The following is a 24,911-nucleotide window of genomic DNA, read 5'->3' on the forward strand; positions in this document are numbered from 1 at the left end:
AAGGTGCACAGAAAGGCCTTCAGGTCGGAGCCCCTTAATTCCGGGGCTGTTAACGATTAAAGAGACGGATGGGGGTGGGGAGGGAAATGAAGGCGGAGGGAGCTGGAGATTCACCCACTGTCTCCCCCTCGGGCTCCTACCTCTCAGCGCTCACCCGGGACTTTGGACCAGAGTCTGCACCTCCTCCAGGGCAGTTCCGGCCTCAAACCCCCAGGCCCTGGGTTGAGGGGTGCTGGCCGTGGGAGGCAGGGACAGTAGGCAAGTTTTCTGAGCCCTGCGGCTGACACGCCACAGGCTCCCCTCACAGCCTCTTCTTCCTGGGGGACCAGTCCAGACAAGGCGCTGATTTCCACTCCTCCCCTTCCACCCCGCTTTTCTCGAAGGAACCCACCCCCGCCCCTGCATCTCTCAATGCTCCCCCTTTTTCCTCAACTCCCCCCTCCCCAAACTCACAGCTGCTCCAGAGGTTCCTCCAGTCAAACCCTTTCTGGAAACGACGGCGGCTCGGCGGGTCCAAACCACCTACCATCCCCGTTCGCGTTTCCAGGTTCCCTACCCCCGCCGCCGCCGCCTCTTCTTCCACCACTGCCGCCGCCTCCTCTTCATCTGCGGCCCACCGGCGGCGGCCGCCCCGAAGCCCCGCCCCCTCCATCGCCTCCTGCATCATCACTTCCGGTAACCCCGCCGGCCGCCAGCTCCAGGAGGGAGAATGGGAGAGGGGCGGGGAGGGAACGGGTGGAAGATTACGTCACGGCGTACGCAAAGACGTACGAAGCCATAGCCAAGTAAGGGCAAAGACGTACCACCAGGAGGGAAGGCTACATGCAGCTGGGCTGGACCATTTTTTGACTGGAATGGGGGAGCAGGATAGCGAGAGGGGTGAAGGGTCAAAAACAAAGAGTATGAGATTGGGTACATTGTTGGATGCGACGAGGAACGGCATATAGTTGGAAGTTTAGGCAAGCTCGAGACTGCCCCTGACCTGGGACTCATGCTCCCACATTAGTCCTCCCGGTGGTTTGGTCCGGCCTGTCCTACCCGACCTGCCGGAGCTCGGTCGGCCACCGCTCTGCTCCTGGCGCCGCCTCCTCCCTGCCAGCCAGGGGCTGCGGCGCTTCTGTGGGTGGGGGAAGGTAGGACTGACGCAGAGTGAGTGTAAGGGATGGAGACTCTGACTCCTGGCGCCGGGAACCGGGGGAAGGGGTTGGCTCCCCAGAGGCAGGGATGCCGTGGGGGTGCGGGTGCGGCGTCGCTAGGAGACGCGCCTGTGTGACCCCAGCCTCGCGAGGGCGGATTAGTGTCATCGACACTAGCCTCGGGGACCTGGCTCCGGGAAATGGGCGAGGAAAGGGAGGCTTGGTTTGGGGGTCCCTCTGAGACTTCTCTGAACCTTTTGGATCCCCGAATGTAGATGCGAGAAGACGGGGGCAGTTTGGGGGGCGAGAGGCGCCTGGCTTAGGCAGGTCGGCCTAAACTAGCTCCCGCACGGAAACGGAGACTTTGTAGGACACTTGAAAGTCAGCGTCGTACCTCCCTGATCGGCAGACTTGAGATCTTTTTAGTGCAGGAGTCAACAAGTCAATCAATTCAGAAGATATCCACAAGTGAGAAATGCCCGGTGCAATGATGGAAGATGGTGGGAGGGCTGCACTACATAGGGTGAGACTGTCAGAGGAGGTCACGGTTTGAGAAGAAGGAAGAATGTGCTTTCTAGGTGGAGAAAAGAGCTGGTGGGAGGACCACGTGGTTGAAGCAGAAATGGGCAGTGATCTGTGTTGAAGCTGAAGAATTGGCAAAACCTTTTTGCCCAAGGCAAGGATTTGGCTTTTGTGGTACCAAAGGATTTTAAGTAGGATAGTGACCTGACCTGATTTACATTTTTTTAAAAAAATCACTGTAGCCTGGCTGGGTGGTAGCTCAGTGGTAGAGCGCTTGCCTAGCATGTGTGAGGCACTGGGTTCAGTTCTCAGCACCTTATATATATAAATAAAGGTCCATCGACAATTAAAAGAATAATTAAAAAAAAATCACTCTGGCTGCCGGATGGAGAATGGTAGTCAGACCTGTTGAAAGGCTGTTGCCTTAGGCCAAGGGAGAGGTGACAATAGTGTTTGCTGAAAGGGCCTTCTTTGTGGAAAGAGAGAGAAATAGATGGGGAGTATTTTTGGAGTTTGCAGGACTTGCTTCCAATTGGATGTGAAGTGTGTGGGAGAGGGTGGAACCCAGGGATCACTCCAAAGTGAAAAGAGTTTGGAAAAGAATGTTGTTAGGTTCTCCTGAACAGAGCTAAGTATGAAAAATCTGTTAACAATCCAGAGAAAGATGTTGAGAGAAGTTAAGTATTCAAGTTAGGGGGAAAGTAGTAATTGGAGATAATAAATGTGTGTGTGTGTTTTGGGGGAGTCTGTTCCTAGGTCACCTAGGAACAGGGTAGAGATTCCCAAACTCCTTGGGCTTGTAACACTTAGATATTACCCAGAGAGGGAGAGACCAGTAAAGGAGACTTAATATGGACAAGACATCAACGATAAAAGAAGAAGTCCCCATTAATATACTGGAATAATGGGACCCACCCTCATGATATGAGATGCATCCTCAAAGGTCTGGCTCAAATCCTTCCTTCCTCTCCCAGCTGTCAGTGCTTTTGGACTTATGCACAGGTAATTTGCATCCATTATAGAAAAGGTGACTTTGATAAATGTTTATTTACATGTCTGTCTTTCTCCTGGACTATTTCATCTTTTTGTCTTCCTGACTCCTGGTACAGAGCCTTGCCTATAGGGTACAACATGGGGTTCTACTGGACAGGAACACAAAGTTCATATATTATCAGCTATGGAATTTAGTCGCTTTTGACAAAGGGGTTCTTGTGCTTGCTGCTGCTGCTAACATCATCACAATTATGTTCCATCTCATAATCTAGTAGAAAAGATATCAGAAGAAGAATCAGAAGGACTAGGTTTCTATCTCGAATCTGCTACTAACCAGCAGAGTGGCCTTGGATAAGGCCCTTTGAGCCAAAATAGTTGGCCTAGATTAGAAGTTGCAAAATGGCTGGACACATTTTGCTTACAAACATATTTTTGGGCCCAAAAAGTAATGTAAATTCTTTAACTTGACAACATTGGGCATCAAAATCCACATTTTTCAACTTCATTTGAAAAATCAAACAATCTGACGCTAGCCTGAGGTTCTTTGAGATTCCTACACAGCAAGTCCGTTAAGCTTAAGAACTGCTTTCCCAATTTGTGTGATTTATTCCCCAAGTATGCTGGAGGCCTCTTTTCCCTTCCAGTGCCTGGCTGACCCCTGTGGACATTTGATTTGCATTTTTTGGTCTAGAGCTATGCTGTCTATAATATATATATATATAATCTATTAGTTACATGTGACTTTGAAATAACAATTCAGGTCTTTGGACACACTATATTTCAAACACTCAATAGTTACATGTGGCTGGTGTCTGTCCTGTTGAATGAGGCAGAAAGAACAAATATTTCTGAAGACAGGGTCTCTCTTAAGTTAACAGGCTGGCCTTGATCAGTCTCATCCTCACAAGTAGCAGGGATTTCAGGCATGCACCACCAAGCCCAGACAGAACAGTTTCATCACTGAAAGTTTTGTTGATCAGTGCTGAAACTGGAGGAACTTAAGGGTACTCTGGCTGCTTATTATTCATATCATAAGACTGGACAATCATTGCTCCTACTCTTAAGGGACTTAATCTGGTTAGAAGCTGAAGTGTGCCTACAGATAAGAAAAGTTGCTCATTTGGTAGTAGATTGGAAAATGTTCTGAAGCCCTGGTCCCTTGTGCAGATGATGTTTTCCCTTGAATAGTTGGAGCTAGGGTTAGTTGCTAATAAAAAGCTCCAGCTGTATCTAATGCAATCTAACCCTTTTATCAGTTTCCTAATCCAGTTTCTAAGAATTATCACAAAACAGGAATTTAGATTAATGTTTTGGCTCTCTTAACTTCCCTAGCTGCTATAAAAGGTTGAAAATCCTGGCTTGGGTTATGAATGACTGGTTGATCTTCAGCATTGGTCTGATTCCAGCCTGTCCTGTACTTCTTTGACACCACTTACTTCTAGTTAACTGGTTTTTGCCACCTCCTACTGACCCTCAGCTTGTCTTTATCTCTTAAAATGTGCTGATAAGGAGCAAGCATGATGGCTCATGCCTATGCCTCAGGAGGCTGAGGCAGGAGGATGGAGAAGGCCAGCCTGAGCAATTTAGCAAGATGCTGTTTCAAAATATTTTTAATATTGACTCCAGGAGGAGTCAATCCCCAGTGTTCCTTTGCCCCCCCCCAAAAAAAATGCTGATAAGGAACTAGATATTCCTATTTCTTTTGAATTGAGGGACTGTGACTTGAAATTCACTTAGAATTTGTTACCCTAAAGGGAATAAGAGTTGTATATCTATTGGTTGATATATCTTGGTTATAGTGTAAATAGCCTGTATATCTATTGGTCAATATAGCTTGGTTACAGTGGTCTGATTGGAGTTCCCCTTCACAAGTATAATCTTGTGTGCACTTCAGTGCTAATGGAATACACAGATGGGCCCAACTGAATGATGGTTTAACTTAGGATTTCTTGACTTCAATGGTGTGAAAGTGATATGTGTTTGAATTTTGATCTTTTCCTGATCTAGCAATATGTCATCCAGTACTCTCCCAGTACAGGGCTGCCACTGCTAGCCACCCAGAACTTCCACTCGGCCATGAGGGTGAGCAACCAAGACTTCACATTGTGCTGTGTTGCTAAGCCATGATGGTAGTTTAGGTATAACACGTGCATTTTCCACTTAAGATGTTTTCAACTTTTGACAAATTTATCAGGTCCGAGTTGAGGGACATCTGCATTTAGAATGGGTATGTTTACCTCCTATGATCTTATTTGGGATAGTTAGTTTAGAAGTCTTTTGGATATTTCAGTTTTGCCCCTTTACAGAGAGTTTCATTTCTCTTAGGTAAAATAAAAGTACCTTTCCTCCCTGCCCCCAGTCTCTGACACACCAATATTCTCATCGCTTTCTGTGTGTAAAAAAAAAAAAAAAAATGCTGTTTCAGAGAATAGCTGCGGTAGGGTGAAGCACACCCACAAGTACATCCTGAGATTTGCAAAAGTATGTGGCATTACACTTCCCTTTTTGAATTCTAGTAACCAAAAACTGAATCCAGGACAGGAAACAAGTCTCTGTATGTGGTGGTGGTGGTGGTGGTGGTGGTGGTGTGTGTGTGTGTGTGTGTGTGTTTGTGTTGCTTGATGGAAGGGAAGGAAGGCAAAGGACCACGGGTGTGTGGTGCCCAGTTTCACTTGAAGATTGATTATAGTAACGACGCTATTGTATAGGATACTGGTGTATGCCAAACAGTAGGAAGTGTCACAGATCTAGGAGAAAAGCAACCAGAGGATAAACAAGGAGTAAGAGATAAAGGAAGAAAAATAGGAAGGAAAGCCTGGTCATGCCTTTGGTGTTGGCACCTGCACTGTATTTCCAGTAAGAAGTATGTGCTGTGGCCTGAAGATAAGCAGTGTCTCCAAAAGGTTATTTACTCACACTGAAGAACAATAGCCCTTTACTGTACAGGGATTATTAATGATCAGAGGGAAACAGCTTTAGGAAAATCCATTCTACCACAAAGCAATAAATTCACCAACAGGCATCAGACTTCTTTTCCCCTCTCTGCAGACAAAGCATGGCATAGATACAAGAGGCCTCTCGGTGTTCCTTCTTTATTTCCTCTTACTCGGGTAATTTGTACCTCTAACTCCTAGTGCTAAGTGTTTTAATAAAATATCTCGTGGCTAATCCTTACAATTCTTCAAAGACAGTGCTATTGTAACCCTGTAGTACATTTTAAGAATCCGAGGCTCAGGAAGGCTAATAATTTGTCCAATGCAGAGTAAAGTCAAGATTCAAACCCACCTTTGTCTACCCAAAGCCCATAAATTTGTTTTTTGCACTTTATAGTAAGAAATGTGGAAAATTTTTGATGTCCATATCCAAGATGGGTGTTCTTCACTCTGCTGCTCAGGGAAAGAAAGTCTGATTGCTTTAGCATCTTCCAGAGCATTTCAATTCCTAGAGGTTTTCCAAATGACAAACACTTTAAATTACAATTCCCTGGGTTGGTTTTAACCTCTGATCATTGGTTGTAATGGGCCTTATTCCCCCAAAGTATTAGAAGAAAAAAAAATCAGAACCCCATTTTTCCCAAATCTTTGGTTCTAAGCTTCCAGAAGCCTTATAAAACATTTTAGTCCAGTGGGCAAACCCTAACTGGCCTTAAAACAAGTGATGATTATATCATAGCTGTGTATTTTTTATAGCTAGATGGAACTGATAGGCCCTCCCCCTACCTCTAAATAACACTGAGTTTTCATTTCTTTGTCCTGACCCCACAGCATAAAAGTGTAGTGAATAAAACAGTTTCAGCCCTCTTCCCCTCACCCCCACACATACACACACAGTAAAAGAAGAAAGGTAGGTCAAATTAAAAGTATAACAGAGTAGGCTGAACGTTATCCTAGGGGCAAGCTGGAGATGCCAGGGCTGCACATAGTAGGGACAGTGACCCATAAAAAGGCACCCCTGCCCCAAAGTGATGGAAGCCAAAGTGTGAGAAGCAGCAGATAGGCAAAGAAAGAATATTTCAGTCGTGTGGGATGGGGCCTTCATATGGCAAGAAGAAAGGGCCCCTAGATCTAAGCAGCCAGCCAGCAGGACATGGGACGTGCCACCGGTGCAGTGAGTCATAGGCCTGATTTCATTTGGGTGGATTTCACAATCTCCCCCATGCCCCACCAAAAATCATGAGGTGCTTGAGAGATTTCAACTATGGTCATTAATTGTGCTGAGAAAAAATAAAAATTCCATCCAGGGTCAGGTCTTTCTTCAAAGAATGGAAAGAGGTCTTTCCCTTCAGCTCCTGGGGCTTGAGTGTCTTTTTCTGTCTCTTCTCTGGTTTGTACTACAACACTTTTTTATTCAGTGGAAGGCAAAGCCTCCTAAGAGTCCAGCATTTGGAATCTGGACATTCCTGAGACCAGAGTCATACTTCTATAAATTTCATCTGGGGAAAGGGAGTTTTCATCTCTGCTCTTAAACTCCTAAGTGTTCCTGCTGTAATGGTCTTTCCAAAGATGGAGGAAATTATTCCCAGAGGTGGGAAAGAAGGGTTAAGCAGATGCAGCCTGTGGTACTTCTGTAAAACTGGATTGGACATACCCTGCACCTAGGTGTGTGCCTGATAGAATAGGTTCCTGAGGCATCCCCAGGCCTTGTCACTATACTTACACCCTTATAGCAAGTGGAAAAGTTAGTGGGTGTTTAGTTTTGTTTTTTAGACTGATCACTGCATGTTATGAGTTCCATTACTGACTCCAAAATAAAAGCAGGAAAAAGCTTGTGGTGAGACAGGGAACAATCATCCTGCTTTTTGGGCCCTTGATCCTGACTCTCCTGTCAATTAGTTAGGTGGCATTAAGCCAGATTCCTATTTTACCATCTATAAGAGTGATGAAATCATAAGTAGTATGATATGCTTTGATTGCAGCACATTTTAAAAGATGTAAAGCACACCTTGTTGGTACACTTTGCTTAGGTTGAAACCACCAACATCTTCCTTTTCCTCTTGGACTACAAACTCTTCTGACGCCATCCCCACAGTTGGTGCTGGGTGTGTTGACCTGCGGCCTCCTCCCGGGACACTCTTGCTGCACTGCTGTTCACCTTTGAAGCTGTTTCTCACCTCCAAGGCTTTGCTCCTGCTGTTCCCTCTTTCTGCCCTACCCTCTCCTTAACTCTTTCCACTGTTAGGCTCTTCCACACCATTCTGGACCCAAGTGAAATGTCACTGACAACCCAAAATAACTGATTTCTGCTCATTTGTAACATTACTGTTTCATTCAGATCATGTTATCACTGTCTGGAATTCTTTGTCTTTCTTGTATATCATCTGCTTCTGCCGCTACAACATACGTTTAGGAGGACCTGAGTGCTTGCTCATCATTGTATTCTCAGACCCACATGTGTCTGGCACGTCGTGGGCACCCCATAAATGCCGAGCAGATGAACAGATGGTTGGGAAGAGTAAAGTCGCAGGGTGGTAGCAGTGGAATGAGCCCATGCCGTGGTGTCTCTGCTGTGATGTCAGCTCTCCTTGGAGTCAGGGGACAGGGTTGCCACAGGGAACAGGAGAACAGAGCATTCTAACAAGTGCACAGCCTCCTTGAGAGATGCTGATGAGCGCCATAATTATTGAAGAAGGGCACTTAGATGCAGGGGCAGACGCTATATGAGGAATCTTATAAAAGATTGTAATTCATATCAAGGAACAAAATAATTTGCTTTCTTTGCTCTTTGTATAGGAAGGGAATGGAACTGTTTGGTTCTCTTTGTTCCACTGGCTAAGCTCTTTCAAGCAATCAACACACATCCAACAACATTTATTAAGATGGAGCTGCCTTTGTAGTAATCACTACATACTAAAAGCTTAAACAGGTTCTGGCTTCAGACGGGGTTTGAAACCTGGTCCTGATTTACTACTAGCTTTGTGACCTTGGACAAGTTCCTTAATCTCTCTGCTTCGGATTCCTCCTTTGTAAAATGAGGATAATAGGAGCACCTGCCTTATAGAATTGCTGTGATGATTATGGGGTTAATATTTGTAAAGTACCTTGTGGAGTGTCTGTCTGGCACATAGTAAATGCAAAGCAATGTAGCTCTTAATATTGTCACTGTAATGAGCAGTCCCCGCCCTCTGGGAGTTTGGAGACCCTGTGTTATACACACACATGTGCGCACACGCACACACAATGATATAACTATAAAAGCAATAGCTGGCTATGATAGATGCAGGGAGAAAGGTGCTCTGGAAAAGCTGGATAGTAAATAGGTGTCTACTTGGTGAGGTGAGGTGGGTAGCAGAAAAGAGTCCTTCTATGTGGAAGGCTGCATCTCTCCCCTCCAAAAAATGACAAAAAAGTATGCTATAGCAGGTGCCTTAGAGCATAGCTCCCATGCTTCTGTTATTCAGAATTATTACGGTTCATTTTTTTTTTTTTTGCTATTTTCCTGTGTTTTAAACCAACATAAAAATTTTGATAATACATTTCTTTTTTTGTTGTTGTTCTCAGTAGTTATATATGACAGCAGAATACATTTAAACTCATTGTACATAAATGGAGCACAACTTCTCATTTTTTCTGGCTATACACCATGCAGAGTCACACAGTTTGTGCAATCACATATGTACTTAGGGTAATAATGTCCATCTCATTCCACCATCTTTCCCACCCCCAAACCCCTCCTCTTCCTAGCTTTCCCCATTATGGATCAGCATTCTCATATTAGAGAAAACATTTCTTTAGAGCAAGCTCTATATTACACAGATTCGAAATAATGTGTTTAGTGGGCTATTTCTAAGATTCATTAAAATAATCACAACTAATAGATGTATTATTTGTTTATTTTAAATATGTGTAGATCTAGAATCACCTCCCCAAACAGACTTCAGGGCACCTGCATTAGGGGAAACTTCTCCCAACTAAGACCAGAGGCCAAACACTAGCAACAGCACCTTCTCTATACGTGGGCACTCCATAGTGAACTACATCTTGACAGTCTTCATACGTGAGGTATGATTTTAAGAAAAGAGACCAGCTTCCAATTACATTTACTTCTGGGCTCACCTCATATTTTCTATCTTTTCTCATTCTGGGATTTAGGGATTAAGGGGATGAAAAGGAACAGAGTTTTAAGTGTCAATCTCAAAAATTATAAAACTCAAACTGTAAGAATTGTGTAATAGACTTCATAGCCAGTTGTGACTGCAGTTCAAGTGTTGTCCTCTAAACAACCATATTGCTGAAAGAACCCTCCCAGCAGACCCCATTATGCTCAATTGACCTCTGACACCTAGAAAAAAGTGTGAGAAGAAAAAAATATTGATTTCAGGCCATTAAATCCATGCAGAGAAAATCTCCTTATAAAAAAGTTACAAATGAACTCTTTTCTAAGAGAAAAGACAAAACTAAACCAAAAGCAAAAGAACTGCTTTTTTTTTTAAATGTCTGACCAATTCCATGTCTAGAATCACAGGTATTATGTAGCCAGAGATATTTTCATTTATTCAGCAAACATTTGTTGTATACCAATGATGTCCTTTTCTAGACACTAGAGTCCACTGGGGGAAACAGACATTAACAAGCCATTACTTGAATGATGAATGCTAAAAAGAAGAAATATTAAGAGCCATGGGGAGCTTCCGCAGAGACCCCCCAAACTGTGGGTGGGGAAGGAGGTAAGAAGGGGGAAAGGATTTTTCTGAGTCAACCATGTTTTCATGGGGAGCTGAAGGATGTGTAGGGGTTGGTCAGGTAAAAGGGAGGAAGGAGGTCAGGGAAGGGCTTCCGAAAAGAGGGAACAGCATGGATAAGATCATGGTTCCCTCAGAGAACTGAAAGAAATCAGTAAGGAAAAAAAAAAAAAGACATACTTAATTTTTCTTGCTTTTATTCTCAAGACTTGTTGATAGTACTTATTAGTGACTACGGCTTTAAAACCTCCTCTCTGGAAATCTTTGGAACTTGGGCTTTCTGAGTCACCTAATAGAGAATCATCACCTATCTCCTTTTCAGGATTAGTTTTCAAAACACATTAATTAATGCGTTTTAAAAATAGTCCTTCTAAGTATCAGTTGTTAGTATTGCTTGTCCCCTTGACTAACCTAACTACAGGACTTCTGTTTTCAGATTATGGTATATGATCAGAGTTTAAAGGGTGGTTCTCAGAGCAGTGGAAGAAAACTCATTCAAGTCAGGCTCTGGAGGAGTGTGCTGGATCTTAATATGCCTGACCTTCACTTTCAGGGGCAAGTGTCTCCAAGTTAAGGAAGCGTTGTCTGTTAATGACAGAGAAGTGAAGCAATCATTAATAGACGTGACTGTCCCTCACAGGAACTGACTCATGTATTTTCAGATGAAACCATGGAGTTTTAGGGAGAGCCAGAAACTCAAAAACCTGTTTCCTTACCAGGAAAAATGTCATCATCTCATCTGGTTTTTTTATTACGCATGATGTTCTCTATTGGTTTTTATGAATTCCTTTTAAGCATTTTTTCTGTGAAGCATCATGGACTTCAGAATTGGTTTTGTACATAACTTTGATCCATTTAACCTTTTCCTTGGGTGGAGTAGTGCTTTCAAGGTTTTCATCAAGTAGCTAAGCCTCAGTTGTTCCTCATTGCTCAAGAAAGGTCACCCAGGGTCAGGGTAAGTAGGAGAGGCAGTCATCTTTATTTCTCTGGAAGTTGAATTCCTTGAAGGTACCTAGTATTTCTAGATATATACACCCTCTTCCAGCTTCCATCGCCCAGATTCCTGTAAGCCCAGGACCACCCTCTAAAGCATACCATCTCCAGGTATCCTGCCTCCTCCTGGGGGCTGGAAATGGGTCATGTTCCCACATGGCAGTGAGGAGCCTACTCCCCAATCCTGATCAGCCTGTTTGAGAAAAATCCAAGACTCATAATGGCATGTCCAAATGTCTGGCCCTGCTACTTACTCACCAAATCTGTCCCCCTGGTCTTCCAGCCTGTCTGTCCCCTTGTCAAAGGCAATACAATATTTATTGTTCTAACCAAGCAGAAACCTCCACCAGTGAAACATTTCCACAACTGTTTTCCTTGAAATTTTAGATGCAGAAATGTAAATATTAAATAGGCTGAAGCTTTTGTGTAGAGATTGAAATACATAATGCCCATCAACAGAATAGACAGTATATTGGGATGTCTTCATTAGTGGACTGAATTGCAGCTGTGAGAATGTCTGAACTAGAGCTCAGGTGACAACACAGATCTTGCAAATATGATGCACAAAAAATGCAAGTGGCAGAGCAATACCATACAGTGTTAAGTGCAGAGATAACTCATGACAATGATAAAGAGCATTCAGGATAGCAGTTTCTTCTAGTGAGGAAGGGGAATGTGATTTGAAAGTGGCTAAATGAGAGTTTCATCAGTATATACTTAATCTGTTTAAGGTTTGTTGTGAATATAGGACTTGTATAATTCTCGATATTTTTGTATCTGAAATATTTCAGGATAAAAATAACTTAAAAGTGACAATTTTTTTTTTTTTTTAATGAAGCCAGGGGCACAAGTCCCCAGCCCTTTTCATTTTTTATTTTGAGACAAGCCCTCACTAAGTTGGGTACAGCTGAGGCTGGCCTCAAACTTTCGATCCTCCTGCCTCAACCTCCAGAATCCCTGGGATTATAGGCATGCAACACTGTACCCAGGTGAAAGAAATTTCATTTAAAAAAAAAAATCAGTTAGCTCGAGGAAATATACTTAGGTCAGTTCTCATTTAGCCAAGCCCTCTGGAATTAAAACTGTTATCACCAGAAAGATTTTCAATTATAATTATTTTACAGTTCTTATTAGACAGGAAAATAGATTTAAAAAATTTGAGAAATATTTCCTAAAATGTTATGATGAACTAAAGAGAGGTCATAACCTGCTGGGTGTGTGTCACACACCTGGAATCCCAGCTATTCAGAAGACTGAGGCAGGAAGGTCTTGAGTTCAAGGCTACCCTGGGTAACTTAGCAAAACCTTGTCTCAAAATTTTAAAAAATTTAAAAAACTTTTAGTTGTAGATGGACACAATACCTTTAATTAATTAATTTGTTTATTTATTTAATGCGGTGTTGAAGATCGAACCTAATGCCTCACCCGTGCTAGGCAAACACTCTACCACTGAGTCACAACCCCAGCCCTCAAAATAAAAAAAAAAGTTTTAAAGGGCCCGGGGGTGGGGATGTGGCTCAGTGTCTAGTATTCCTGAATTCAATCTTGAGTACCCTCCCTGCAAAATGGCTAGGGGTGTAGGCCGGTAGTAGAGTGCTTGTCCTGAATTCCATCCCCCATATGGCTGAAAAAAGAGAGAGTCATACACTGACTGCCTTTGGGTGGAATTGAGCCTACAGAGTCATTTTATTTGCCCTGCATGGTGCTCACATTTTCAGAAATAATGAATGAGCCTGTTTTGAAATTTATATTATTAAAATCTAGATTGCCACCTATTCTTAAGCTATAAGGCCCATCCATCTGACATCTCTAGGCTCTTGTTTCTGCATGTTAACAGCTGGCTGGAGCTGAATAGCAACTGTCCCCTTTCAGAGGTGTGTGTCCTGTCAGTTGGCCACTGTCCCCATCCAGCCATGCACCCTCACATATGTTGCCTGCCAGGCCCTGGAGGCACTTGAGTACACAACCTAAGCTTTAATTACCAGTTCTTACTTAATTAGAAAATTCAGTTATTCCAAGTGTGTCTTCTAGGCACTCAGGTTTGTGATGTAATTTTACCACTAAAAGTATCATTTCTGATATAATCTGTTAACACTGGCTTTAAAGGGTAGTAAATGCGAATTTTGGTTTTGCCAATGTTTGCAAAAATGGCCCTCAGGGCAGACAGCATGATAGAGCAGCCCTCAGCCACGGGATGATGTTCAAGGTCAGTTAAGTTTGCTGCTGGTTCTGCCAAGCCATTCTGGCAATGCTACACAACAGATCTGTTGACAAAGAGCAGTATTTCTAGACTAATTAAAAATCTTGATTTTTTAAAAATATACATCTGCCTAGCTGCTTCCTGTCAAATTGCATTTTTATGCAAATTTTTCCTCTTCTATTTTGGTGGGTCTGGAGATGACAACAGCAACACGACAAGAAGTTCTTGGCCTCTACCGCCGGGTTTTCAGGCTTGCAAGGAAATGGCAGGCGGCATCAGGGCAGATGGAAGACACCATCAGAGAAAAACAGTACATACTCAACGAAGCAAGAACACTGTTCCAGAAAAACAAAAACGTAAGTAGGCCTCCGTTGGAGATTGTGAGAAGGGTAGTTTCTCATGTTGTTCATTTCTTTTCTCTCCTAAATTCAGAGGACAGAGCAGCACAAATCAAAATGGTGGCGAGTTGGGCAGGAGGGGCCTGAGCACAGTTTTATTAGCTTGCTCAACCGCTAGAGTTCAACACAGCCGTGCTGCTCTCTTCACTTGTTCCAAATCTCAGTCTGGCCAGTAAGTGGCTCAGTGTCCTCAGAAGACCTTATGAACCAGGTGACCTAAAGTCAGACCAATGAAAATTTTTAGAGGAAGAGTTGTTTGTCACATGCTGTGCCCTTTGCAAGCCATTCCCACAGGAGGTGCACACTGAAATGTTTTTTTTCACTTTATAAACTAATCATTGCCTCCAAATATAGATGTATTCAGAGGGAAGAGAATAGCATTAAGACACAGGGTTCCCTTCATAACTGAGCTTTGAACTTGAGCCTCTTTGGAGAGCAGAGTGAGGTTGCCCTTTGGGACCATAGAATTGAATAAAATAATGCCTCTATTAGCCAGTTTGACAGAACTGCACACCCAGACCCCAGGGAGCCAGATTTGATCCATTCCCAACAAGCCATAAGGCCTGAGCTCTGAGCTCCTTAGGGAGACCACAGGTGTCATGCATGGAAGGAGATTATCAGCTTCTCTTCAGCCTCGTTTGCATTGATCCAATGGATTCGTGAAACTTCCAATCTGCTCTCATACTTTTCCCTCCCTGAATCTTGAGTCTGTCTCTTTTTGTCCCTGCCTTCTTCACACTCCCTCCCATAAGCTATAGGGGTCCCCTGAAGGTCAGCCCTCTGCACTGAGGCCCATGCAACATGAAACCATATGTGGTTTCAGCCCTCACATCTGAATACCTGGCCTTGGCCTCCAACCAGCACCTGAAAGGACCTCACCACTGTCTGATAATCCAGAGCAGAACTCGCCTCCCCTCCCCACTTGTGCACTTGTCGTAGCTCCTGTCACCACTCAGCAACTCTTTGTTCTTATTCCTCATTCAGAAAGCACTCAAGTGCCCAGCATGTGCCCAACACCAGCTAGACATCAGGGATATGAAAATGAGCAAAACCAAGACAAGGTCCCTCAAAGATATTTCAGAGTTAGATGGGAGGAAATATAAAATTACAACCGAGACAAGTGCCTCCAAAGAAAACCTCCTGATTTCCCCTTTTTGGAATCCCTGAAGCCTCCTTGCCTTTTAAGGCTGAGTTGGTAATGATGGCTCCCTCTACTCTTCTGACCCTTCTCCAGCTTCTCCAAACTCTTTCTGCTTAGTGTAGACCAGGCTTGCCAAACCAGGGTTGTATTCCCCATGAAGTCCTTAAACAGTCCTCAAAGAATAGAAATAAAATACTTCAGCTGATATTTTTGTTTTTTCTATTTCATTCTATAAAAAATGTCTATTTTGTATATTATTTATAATGAACTTATTAGTACATATATATAGATGACCCCTAAGTATTCAGTAGAAACTGTACCTCAAATTTTGAGATATTCATCACTTCATTATAAAATATACATTGGCCAGGCATGGTGGTGCAAGCCTGTAATCCCAGCAACTTGGGAGCTTAGGAGGATTGCAAGTTTAAGGCTAGCCTCAGCAACTTAGCAAGGGCCTAAGCTACTTAGCAAGACCCTATCTCCATATAAAAAATAAAAAGTTTGGGCTGAGGATGTGGCTCAGGCGGTAGCGCACTTGCCTGGCATGCGTGCGGCCCGGGTTCGATCCTCAGCACCACATACAACCAAAGATATTGTGTCCGCCGAAAACTAAAAAATAAATATTAAAAAAATTCTCTCTCTCTCTCTCTCTCTCTCTCTCTCTCTCTGGGGATGTGACTCAGTGGTAAAGAGCCTCTGGGTTCAAATTCCTAGTGCCACCAAAAAAAAATAATAACAAAAATATACTTATGTTAGATGATTTTGACCAACCCTAAGCTAATGCAAATGTCTCAGGCACATTTAAGCAAGTTAAGTTGTGATGTTTGGTATGTAGTATCAAATGCATAATTTTCAACTTACGATTTTTCCTTCTTTGTTTCATTTATGTTAGGTTGGTCTTCCCAACAAAGGTCAGTTCTAGAGCACATAGACAGTATCATACACTTATCTCATATCCCATGAGACCTGCCTTGCAGTTTTCACTGAATTAATGAACATTTAAATTTTTTTTTTATTTTAAGTTTTTTATTTGTTCTAATTAGTTACACAAGACAGCAGAATGCATTTCAATTCATTATACACAAATGGAGCACAACTTTTCATTTCTCTGGTTGTTCATGATGTAGAGTCGCACCATATGTACAGTCATACATGTACCTAGGGTAACAATGTCCATCTCATTCCACCATCTTTCCTGCCCCCATGCCTCCTCCCTCCTCCGCTTCCCTTTGCCCAAAGTTCCTCTATTCTCCCCCCACACACAAATCCCCCATTATGGATCAGCATCCATTTATCAGAGAGAACATTCAGCTTTTGGTTTTGCGGGATTGGCTTACTTTGCTTAGCATGGTTGAATTAATGAACAATTTACAAATCATTTGATTTAGTTGACCTCTAAGAAGTTTTCCTCAATTTTTCTGCTTCTCCTAACCCCACGTTAGCCACTACTTTGAACAATAATAGTCTGTAGCCATCATTGCCCTTGATTAATTATATACCAAGGTCCCTTTTTTGTAGCTTTATTTTTTAGAGCTGTTCTGCACAGATAGTAGCCTTAATAGTTGAAGGCAGAGATTATGATCCCACAATGTCCAGCCTGGTGTGGGGGAGTATCCTAAGATATGCCCACTATATCTAGGCAGGCTCCCTCATCTGAGAACTACTCGAAGCTATGTTTTCAGGTATCACGGTAATCCTACCTCTGCTTGGATTGGCCCAAGGGGTAAGCCAGCGGGAGATGTATGTGCCACCGATGCTACATGAAATTATTTGAGGGTGCAGAAAAGAGGTGCCCTAGTTTCTAATTATAAGATATGTACTAGCATGTACTAGGGGGAAAGTAGCCAAGGTAGAATTTCACAAATACTACAGCTTAGGAGAGAGTCCACTTAGAGAAAAATTTTACTGTTAGTATAGGTGATGTGTGGATATGGCAAAATCCTGCAGGCAGCCCATGAATAGCTGAATTTGGAGTACTCTGGCCTGAGCTTGTTCAGATAGACAGCTGATCTCCAGAAGATCCAGCATACTTCACAGTATCTTTGTCAGGGGTTTCTCCTTTTTCCTTAATCCTTCATGCAGACATAAGCAGTTTCTTGTAACTTTAATTGCACTAAGAATTTAATAATCCAAAGGTATCTCATTAATTGCTTTGAATCCCAATGGGCAGATGGGAATGTGGAAATCTGTTCCCAATGTGGCAGCAGAGCAGTAGTTTCTGAGAAGCACAGAGGTCAGACAGTTGAGACTCTGCCCCAGAGGACTTGGGTGTGCCTCTCTGTGTTTCTGTTCCTGGAACTCTTCCCCTCTGCTCCATCAGGCACTGTAGGCAGGAACTCCCTTGGAATTTCCAAGCCACATGGGCCCAGACTTCACTGTGGGTGTCATCTGGGGCTGATGCAATCCTAGCTCTACTCTTGGGCCACTTGCAAACTCATAGCAGATCCACGTGTTGATTCATTTTCCATCCTAGAATGAAATAGTTTCTCCCCTTCTCCTGTTGGGCTTTCTGTTTTTCGGAATGAATTTTTCATCCCTTTACTTGAAAATAGACTGTCACAATTTGACTAATTTGAGATTTTGAAACTCTTTGTTCCTCTTACTAATGAGCAAAACAATTTACAGTTCTGGGGGATTTTGTTTTGTTTTTGTGGTTCTGGGGAGCAAAGAAATTGCCGTTTAAAACAAGAGGTAGATCATTCTCCAGTATCTTACTGAAGGGGTTTCTGAGCAGCACTGGATGAAAATTCAGGTTACTTTAATGTTAATCAATATAGAAAGGTGTTAAAAGCACTTTTTCATTCATTGTTGATGGGAGTATAAATTGGTGCAAACTCTAGAAGGTAACTTGGGAATACGGTGAGAATTAGAAATGCCTGAGCATATATTCTTACTTCTAGCAGTTCTTTCTCTATAAATTCATCTTTTAGCTATATTTGCATCTGAGCCAAAAAAATTTTTTCAGAGGGATCTTTAGCAGAATTGTTTATGGTGACAAAAGATTGGAAATTACCTAAATGTCCATCAGCAGGATATTGGTTAAATTATAATAAAATCTTATGTTGGAATTTTGTATAGCTTTTATAAATAATAGGACAGCCCTATATTCAGTATGAATATAGAAAGAGCTTCAAATTATGTTAGTGAAAAACAGGGCTTAAAACAAAGTGAGCTATTGTTTGTGAAAGGGAAAAGCCAAGTCTCTACATACATATGGGCTTATATATACATTGAATATCTTTGGAAAGACGCAGGAGAAACTGTTGGTAAATTATCTCTGAGAAGGGGAATTGGAAGACAAGGGAAGAAGGGAGACATAATTTTTTCATTATATCCTTTGATATTATTTTTTAGCATGTATATGTATTACCTCTTTTAACTATTTTAAAAATTGAGTCCACAGTAAGCTTTAATATTAAATTGCAATATTTAATATTAAATTTTCATATTTAATTTTTCAAATGATCAAATATTTTTGTGCTAGGAATCAAAGAAATTATCAATATTTAATTTACTGGCTAGTAAACTGAAAAAGGCTGAGAGAGCATGTGTACCTATACTTTATGAACATTTAGAAGGATGCAAAAAGCCTCACTTGTTTTCCAATTTTGATAGCTCACAGACAGAGACCTGATTAAACAGTGTATAGATGAATGCACAGCCAGAATTGAAATTGGACTACATTACCAGATTCCTTACCCAAGGCCTGTAAGTGCAACTCCAGTTAACAGGTGGGGGCTACCTATCCTTGTTGACCCAGTTATTTCTAAGAATGTATACCAAGCTACTGTAAGAGGCATATCCTTGCATGCCACCTAGAGTGTCAATGAATGCCTGGTTTCTCCTTCTGGTACAACTTCCCTACATATGGGAGGGGAAAACAGCTCATGTTTATATAGTGTTCTCTTTTGACCTCCACCTTTTTTATGAAAATCTTTTTACTTTCCTTATTATAAAAGGCAGGTTTTTTGTTACTAAAAGAATAAAGTTCAAACGTTAAAAGAATACATAAATTAGAAAGTAAAAACTGTCAAAAATTCTCACCAAAATCCTCACTGTGTGGTAATAAGAACTGTAACTATTATATTGCAACACATGAAAATGACAATATTTGGTCTTTGACCTAAAAAAGCAGCAATTTGATATTGTATTGACTCAATCTAATCATTTGGTGATACATCTTTTAGGTTTTTTCCTATACATTTCTTTACATATATGAGATTCTAGGCATACTTGTTTTATTATTGCCTACTTATTGCCTACTCCTGAACATTTTTTGTTGTTTTGGGTTTTTGTTTATTTTATTTTGGGGGGAGTACCAGGGATTGAACCCAGAGGCACTTAACCACTGAGCCACACTTCTAGACAGTTTTTCTGTTTTGTTTTTTGGGCTTTTTTTTTTTTTTTTTTTTTTTTTTTTTTTGAGACAAAAGTCTCATTATATTGCTTAGGGCCTCACTAAATTGCTGAAGCTGGCTTTGTGTTCTCCCTGTCTCAGTGTCCTGAGTCACTAGGATTACACGCATGTGCCACCATGCCCAGCTCTTCTGAACATCTTTGTATAAAGCTCTACCTCAATCTTTTTAAATGGTTACGTTGTATACTATTGTAGGAATGTACCCTTGTATTGGGGTTCTTCAGAGAAACAGAGCCAGTGGGATGGGTATATATTTGGATAGATTTATCTGAGTATATATAAAAGAAGATGTATTGTGAGGAATTGGTTCACACAATTATAGAGGCTGAGAAATCTCATGTTCTGCTTCCTGCAAGCTGAAGTCCCAGGAAAAAGCCAGTGGCAGAATTCAGTCTTTGTCTGAAGGCCTAAGAACAAAGTGGACTGATGGTGTAAATCTCAGTGGGAAGGCAGGAGAAGATAAGATATCCCCACTCAAGCAAGGCAGACAGAGAGCAAAAGGGGAAAATTCTTCCTTCCTCTGCCTTTTTTGTTCTATTCGGGCCTTCAGCAGATTGGAGGACACCCATCCACACTGGGGAGGGAAGTCTGCTTTACTACGTGCACTGATCCCAATGCTGATCTCATCAAGAAACACCCTCACAGACATATCCAGAAATAATGTTTGTTCTGGGCCAGTCAGATTGACAAGCAAAATTAACCATCACAGCCATTATTAACTAGCTAGCTATCTACTAGCAGGTTGGTCCCAGTTTTCCACTGTGCACTGAATATCTTTGTATACACACTTTGTTTTTCTCTCCCTTTGGGTACCTTTCCATCTTGCTGAGTGATCTGTGCTCACTGTTTTATATTTAGATAATATGGTAAAGAAGAGCACAAGAGCTGGAATCAGACAGGTCTGGGTTCAAATCCTGGTTCTCCCACTTAATGTACAATCTTGAGCAAGTTAGGATGTAATTTATTTGAGCCTCTGTTTTCTCATGTATAAATACTGGAATAATAATTTCTTATTAAAGGTCAATGAGTGAAGAGATTATAAACATGAGTCACTGGTAGATTTAGCACTTAGCAGGCAGCATAGTAGGGAGTAAATCCTCAATGAATATAAGCAGCAGCAATAATTTATGAGTATAATTCTTAATATCATCATTATTCTTATTGTTTAGATTCATCTGCCTCCAATGGGCCTTACGCCACTACAAGGCCGGGGACTTCGAACCCAGGAGAAACTGAGGAAACTTTCCAAACCAGTGTATCTCAAGTCCCATGATGAAGTTTCTTAACCAGAAGTCAGTTTATTTCCAAGAATGATGAGCCATCTCTGTCTTAAATGGAAACCAGAATACAGCACTCTTCACCTTGATTAGGGACAAAAAAACAAGCTGCTTCTTCGGACCTCCACAACTAGTCCTCATCCATAGTATGTGTCTACACATCCCAAGGGTTTGTTTGGGTCTTGCTGCCTGAGCAGATGGCATTAACCCTAGAGGTCACTAAAGTCACCTTTGGAAACAGGTGGGAGGAAAGCTAAAGGTGATGAAATTTTTCATGGGAATGCTGTTTGCCACACATCAGCCAATACAAAGCATCAGTTGTTGGTATAGAAGTTCTTTTGGCTATTCAAAAACTATAAACTCCTTCAAAATATATTTTTAAAGGAGACTTATTTTTTATACTGGCAACTGGGATGTTTTACCACTGAGCTACATACCCATGCACAGCACCCACCTTCCCGCATCCCGTTTGATTTTGAGACAGGGCCTTACTAAGTTGCTGAGGCTGGCCTCAAATTTGTGATCCTACTGCATCGGCCTCTTGAGTTACTGGGATTATAGGCATGTGCCACTATACCCAGCAAGCAAAATGTTATAGATTTACATAAAAGTGGTTGTTTCTGTGTGAGCTTGTTTATAAGTCTTGTGACCCTTTCAATTTCCAGATGAACTCCCTTTAAAAAAGTAAGATTGATCATGGTGTTTCAATCTGACCATGGAAATTTTATGTAACACCTATGCCCCCCCTCCCCATACACAAAAGTGCATGCCTTAGTTAAATGTATGTTTATCTTTGTGTGTGTGTGTGTGTGCGCGTGCGCGCGTGCGCGTGGTATGGTACTAGGGATAAAACCCAGGGCATTCTACCATTGAGCCACATCCCAGCCATTTTTATTTTTTGAGACAGGATCTCCCTAAATTGCAGAGGCTGGCCATGAGCATGAGCTTTGTGTTTTTCCTGCCTCCACCTCTTAAGCCGCTTTGAATGCAGGCATGTTTACCTTACCTTAGAGCCTTCTCTTAAAGCCATGATTACTTAAGATGCATTTGGATCTGAAGAGCTTACTAGAAATTCAACCTGCATTCATTATGAGTTTTTGACTTTAACACAATTGAATAATACAAAGTCTGAAATAGCTTTCAAGTATGTCCAAGCAGAAATAAGACCAATAGAAAGGAACACACAAAGGATTTATATATCTGTGTGGAGTCAGGTGAGAGTCCACATTAAGACATTTGTATATCACTATCATTCTCTGTTACCTCCAAAGAGTTGGAGCACCAATAAAGACAAGTCTCTACCAATTTTGGTCTCTTTGTATTCTTTCCAAAATGGGATATGATGACCCTCAGAAGCAGCTGATGAAACTTGCCTCCTATGAGCAGGAACATACTTTATCATGCTCGGGGTAAGTACTACAGGGTTTGGCAGTGATATACAGAGCAGCTGTGAGTAATAGCATATGCACATGCATACTTAACACAAATGCAGCAATAGGCCTTTGGTACAGAGAGACAGAAATTTTAATGTGCTGGCAGGTGTAGTGGCCATTCAGTGTGCAGTGTCCCAGCCTGGCTTAAATTGGGGGATAGAAATCTGCCATTCTTTCAGTCACTTTCCTTCATTGGGTCTCAGTATGGAAGCATCTCCCTGCCTAGAGTTGGTTCTAGTGTTCTAAGTATTTCCCATGCAACATCGTGTCTGTGAACTCAAGCCAACTGCTTCGTCTGGTGGTCGGCCAATGAGCCAGTGAGCTGTATGTACCCACATTGGAGGAAGAACTGGCTGTGTTGCCAAGTGGGCTATGGCTTGTGCATCTCCCTCATGCTCCATTTTTAAGTAACTTTTGACTAGGTGTAATTTTTGCCTTAGTCCATTGAATGTAGAAACCACCCTTCCCACCCAGCCTTCTCCACAAAGTTGATTTAATTGCTAGCCAACCTTTGAGGACCTTCTACACCACAGAAATCTTACCTACATGTGATTTTATGTCTAGCCCCCTTTGCAAAGATGCATATACTGTTGCACAGCCTTCATTGTCAATGTATTATCAAACCTTCCATGTAACTTTTAAAAATTTTGGTATTAGGGATTGAACTCAGGGCCCTTTACCCCTGAGCTAAGTCCCCAGCACTTACAATTTTGTATTTTGAGACAGGGTCTCACTAAGTCACTTAGGGTCTTGCTAAGTTGCTGAGGCTGGCCTTGAACTTGCAACCCTCCTGTCTTAGCCTCCTGAATCTCTAGGATTACAGGTGTACACCACCACATCTGGCTTGTTTTTATTTTTAATATTTCTCCCCATTTTCTTTCCAAGACTATAAAATCCCCATCTTCAGTCTTTTAAAAAAGTACAACCTAGGGCTGGGGTTGTGGCTCAGCGGTAGAGTGCACGCCTAGCTCGTGCAAGGCCCTGGGTTCAATCCTCAGCACCACATAAAAATAAATAAGATATTGTGTCTAACTACACCTAAAAAATAAATATATATATTTAAAAGTACAACCTAGGGGCTGGAGATGTGGCTCAAGCGGTGGCGCGCTCGCCTGGCATGCGTGCGGCCCAGGTTCGTTCCTCAGCACCACATACAAACAGAGATGTTGTGTCCGCCGAATACTAAAAAATATAAATATTAAAAAATTCTCTCTCTCTCTTTTAAAAAATATAAAAAATAAAAGTACAACCTACCTTCCTGCATCCCCTCCTTTAATGTAATTTTCTTCCATCATTGAGATGGACTGAACATAACCAGCTACTCAGCAGCTAGGTTTTCAAGAGCAAGGTCTAGCTTGGTGGCCAGGTTTGTCTGATGTCATCTACGCATCAGGGCCTGCTGCTTCCCCCAGAGCTGACTTCTGGCCATCTCTGGCCTAGGACTGCAGCCTCTAACTCACCATGGTTTCTGAAGAGCATATTGCTTTTTCCCAGGAGGAGACCTTATTACCACACAGGCCCAAATTAAAAATGACCTCAAATTTAGGGCAATCTTTGTTTTCAAAGTGGAGGAAAGACTTTTTTTTAAATTACAAAAATTTCATTCATCACACAAAAAACATTTTGTCCCTTGACCCCTCAGCTTTTTGTTGCTGGAGCTGGAACTGGATAACTGTAATTAAAATTCTGTTGTGCTCTTAGCAACCCCCTCTCTGACAGTTCTTTTACAGATGGCAATGTGACTTACTTACCAGTCCCAGATTCTGGGATGTGGGATCCTGACCATCTTTCCATCTCACGTGTCTGACCAGGCTACTTGGAATGGTACAGCAATTCCAGCTGTCTGTGCTTTCTGATTTTTTCCCTCACTGTAAAAAGTCAGGTTTCTTCAGAAAAAAAAATAGCTATTAAGTTACCTACTGCAAAAGCTAGACCCTAGCTCTTCTTCATGGTTTCTACTTCCTCAGTGGCAAGATTTGGAAAACAAGGGTGTGCTTAATCTCTTGGATCACCAGGATGATCTGCTGATCTCAGAAGTCAGATTCCTCAATCAGAATTTGGTGCCATAAAGGAACTAAAATGGAAGTTTTCTGAAATATGTTTATTGGTTCTCAGAAACTTCCCGCATTCAGGAAAAAAAAAATTGAAGACCCTGAGTCAGGACATTTGTTTTAGTGAAGAGGATCCTGGCCAGATACATTAAGACTCAAATAGCTGTATGTATGCTCAGCTGTGAAGTGACCAATAGAATACCCTGAAAGAAGCCACTTAGAGCCAAAGAGCTACATGAAAGGGTTAGTGAAAACTCACTACATCAAGAATTCAATCTTTTATCTCCCTCAGGATTCCCTTCCAGCTGGCCTTGGGGAGAAACAAGTGATTGAAATTTCTTGGCAGTGTTGTGTAGTTGGAGCTAGACATCTCTTCCAGGAGTCTGTATCAACACAGCCAAGTGCTTAGGGAGGTAGCATGTGGCAAATGCATGGATGGGTTCAAGAACCAGACAAACCTCGACTGGAAACCTGGTCTGCAAGTATGAAAAACCTGGATGATCTCAAGCAACTTACTAAACTCCCCTGAACCTCCAGAGGGAGAGTCAGTCATGCCCAGCCTACAGGATCAAGTCTGAGGCCTGGGCACAAATCTTGGTACCCAGTAGGTGTGCAACAAATACGGTTCTCTCATCTCTCCTTTCTTCCTGAAGCTTTAGTTCATCTGCA

At 42.1% G+C, this 24,911-nt stretch overlaps 2 protein-coding genes across 16 annotated transcripts in view; one reads left to right on the plus strand and one right to left on the minus strand.

Moving 5' to 3' along the window:
• The window catches only part of DCUN1D3 (defective in cullin neddylation 1 domain containing 3), a 34,871-nt gene extending 34,210 nt beyond the window's left edge, over positions 1 to 661 (minus strand). For 2 of the 6 annotated variants that reach the window (XM_081300400.1, XM_081300401.1), the window contains exons 1-2: positions 454 to 661; positions 141 to 317 (exon numbers count right to left, since the gene is read on the minus strand). The gene's annotated coding sequence lies outside the window, so the exon portion shown is untranslated. The remainder of the gene's footprint in view (positions 1 to 140; positions 318 to 453) is intronic. The other 4 variants (XM_081300403.1, XM_081300402.1, XM_081300399.1 and 1 more) reach the window with 3 other exon arrangements.
• Positions 662 to 830: 169 nt separating this feature from the next.
• Positions 831 to 23,407, plus strand: LYRM1 (LYR motif containing 1). 10 transcript variants are annotated; one of them, XM_081300408.1, is made up of 5 exons: positions 831 to 1,149; positions 2,469 to 2,659; positions 13,708 to 13,878; positions 18,680 to 18,772; positions 20,651 to 23,407. In XM_081300408.1, exons 2-5 carry the CDS (start codon positions 2,588 to 2,590, stop codon positions 20,765 to 20,767), a joined length of 453 nt encoding a protein of 150 aa, XP_081156534.1. In that variant the 5' UTR covers positions 831 to 1,149; positions 2,469 to 2,587; the 3' UTR covers positions 20,768 to 23,407. The 10 variants fall into 10 exon arrangements, with proteins under 10 accessions (XP_081156534.1, XP_081156531.1, XP_081156535.1 ...); XM_081300405.1 differs by having other exon boundaries at positions 831 to 1,133; positions 13,707 to 13,878; XM_081300409.1 differs by having other exon boundaries at positions 831 to 1,133; positions 2,480 to 2,659.
• The last annotated feature ends 1,504 nt before the right edge of the window (positions 23,408 to 24,911 follow it).

This window comes from Spermophilus citellus (genome assembly GCF_964194105.1).
Source record: "Spermophilus citellus genome assembly, chromosome: 6".
NCBI lineage: Eukaryota > Metazoa > Chordata > Mammalia > Rodentia > Sciuridae > Spermophilus > Spermophilus citellus.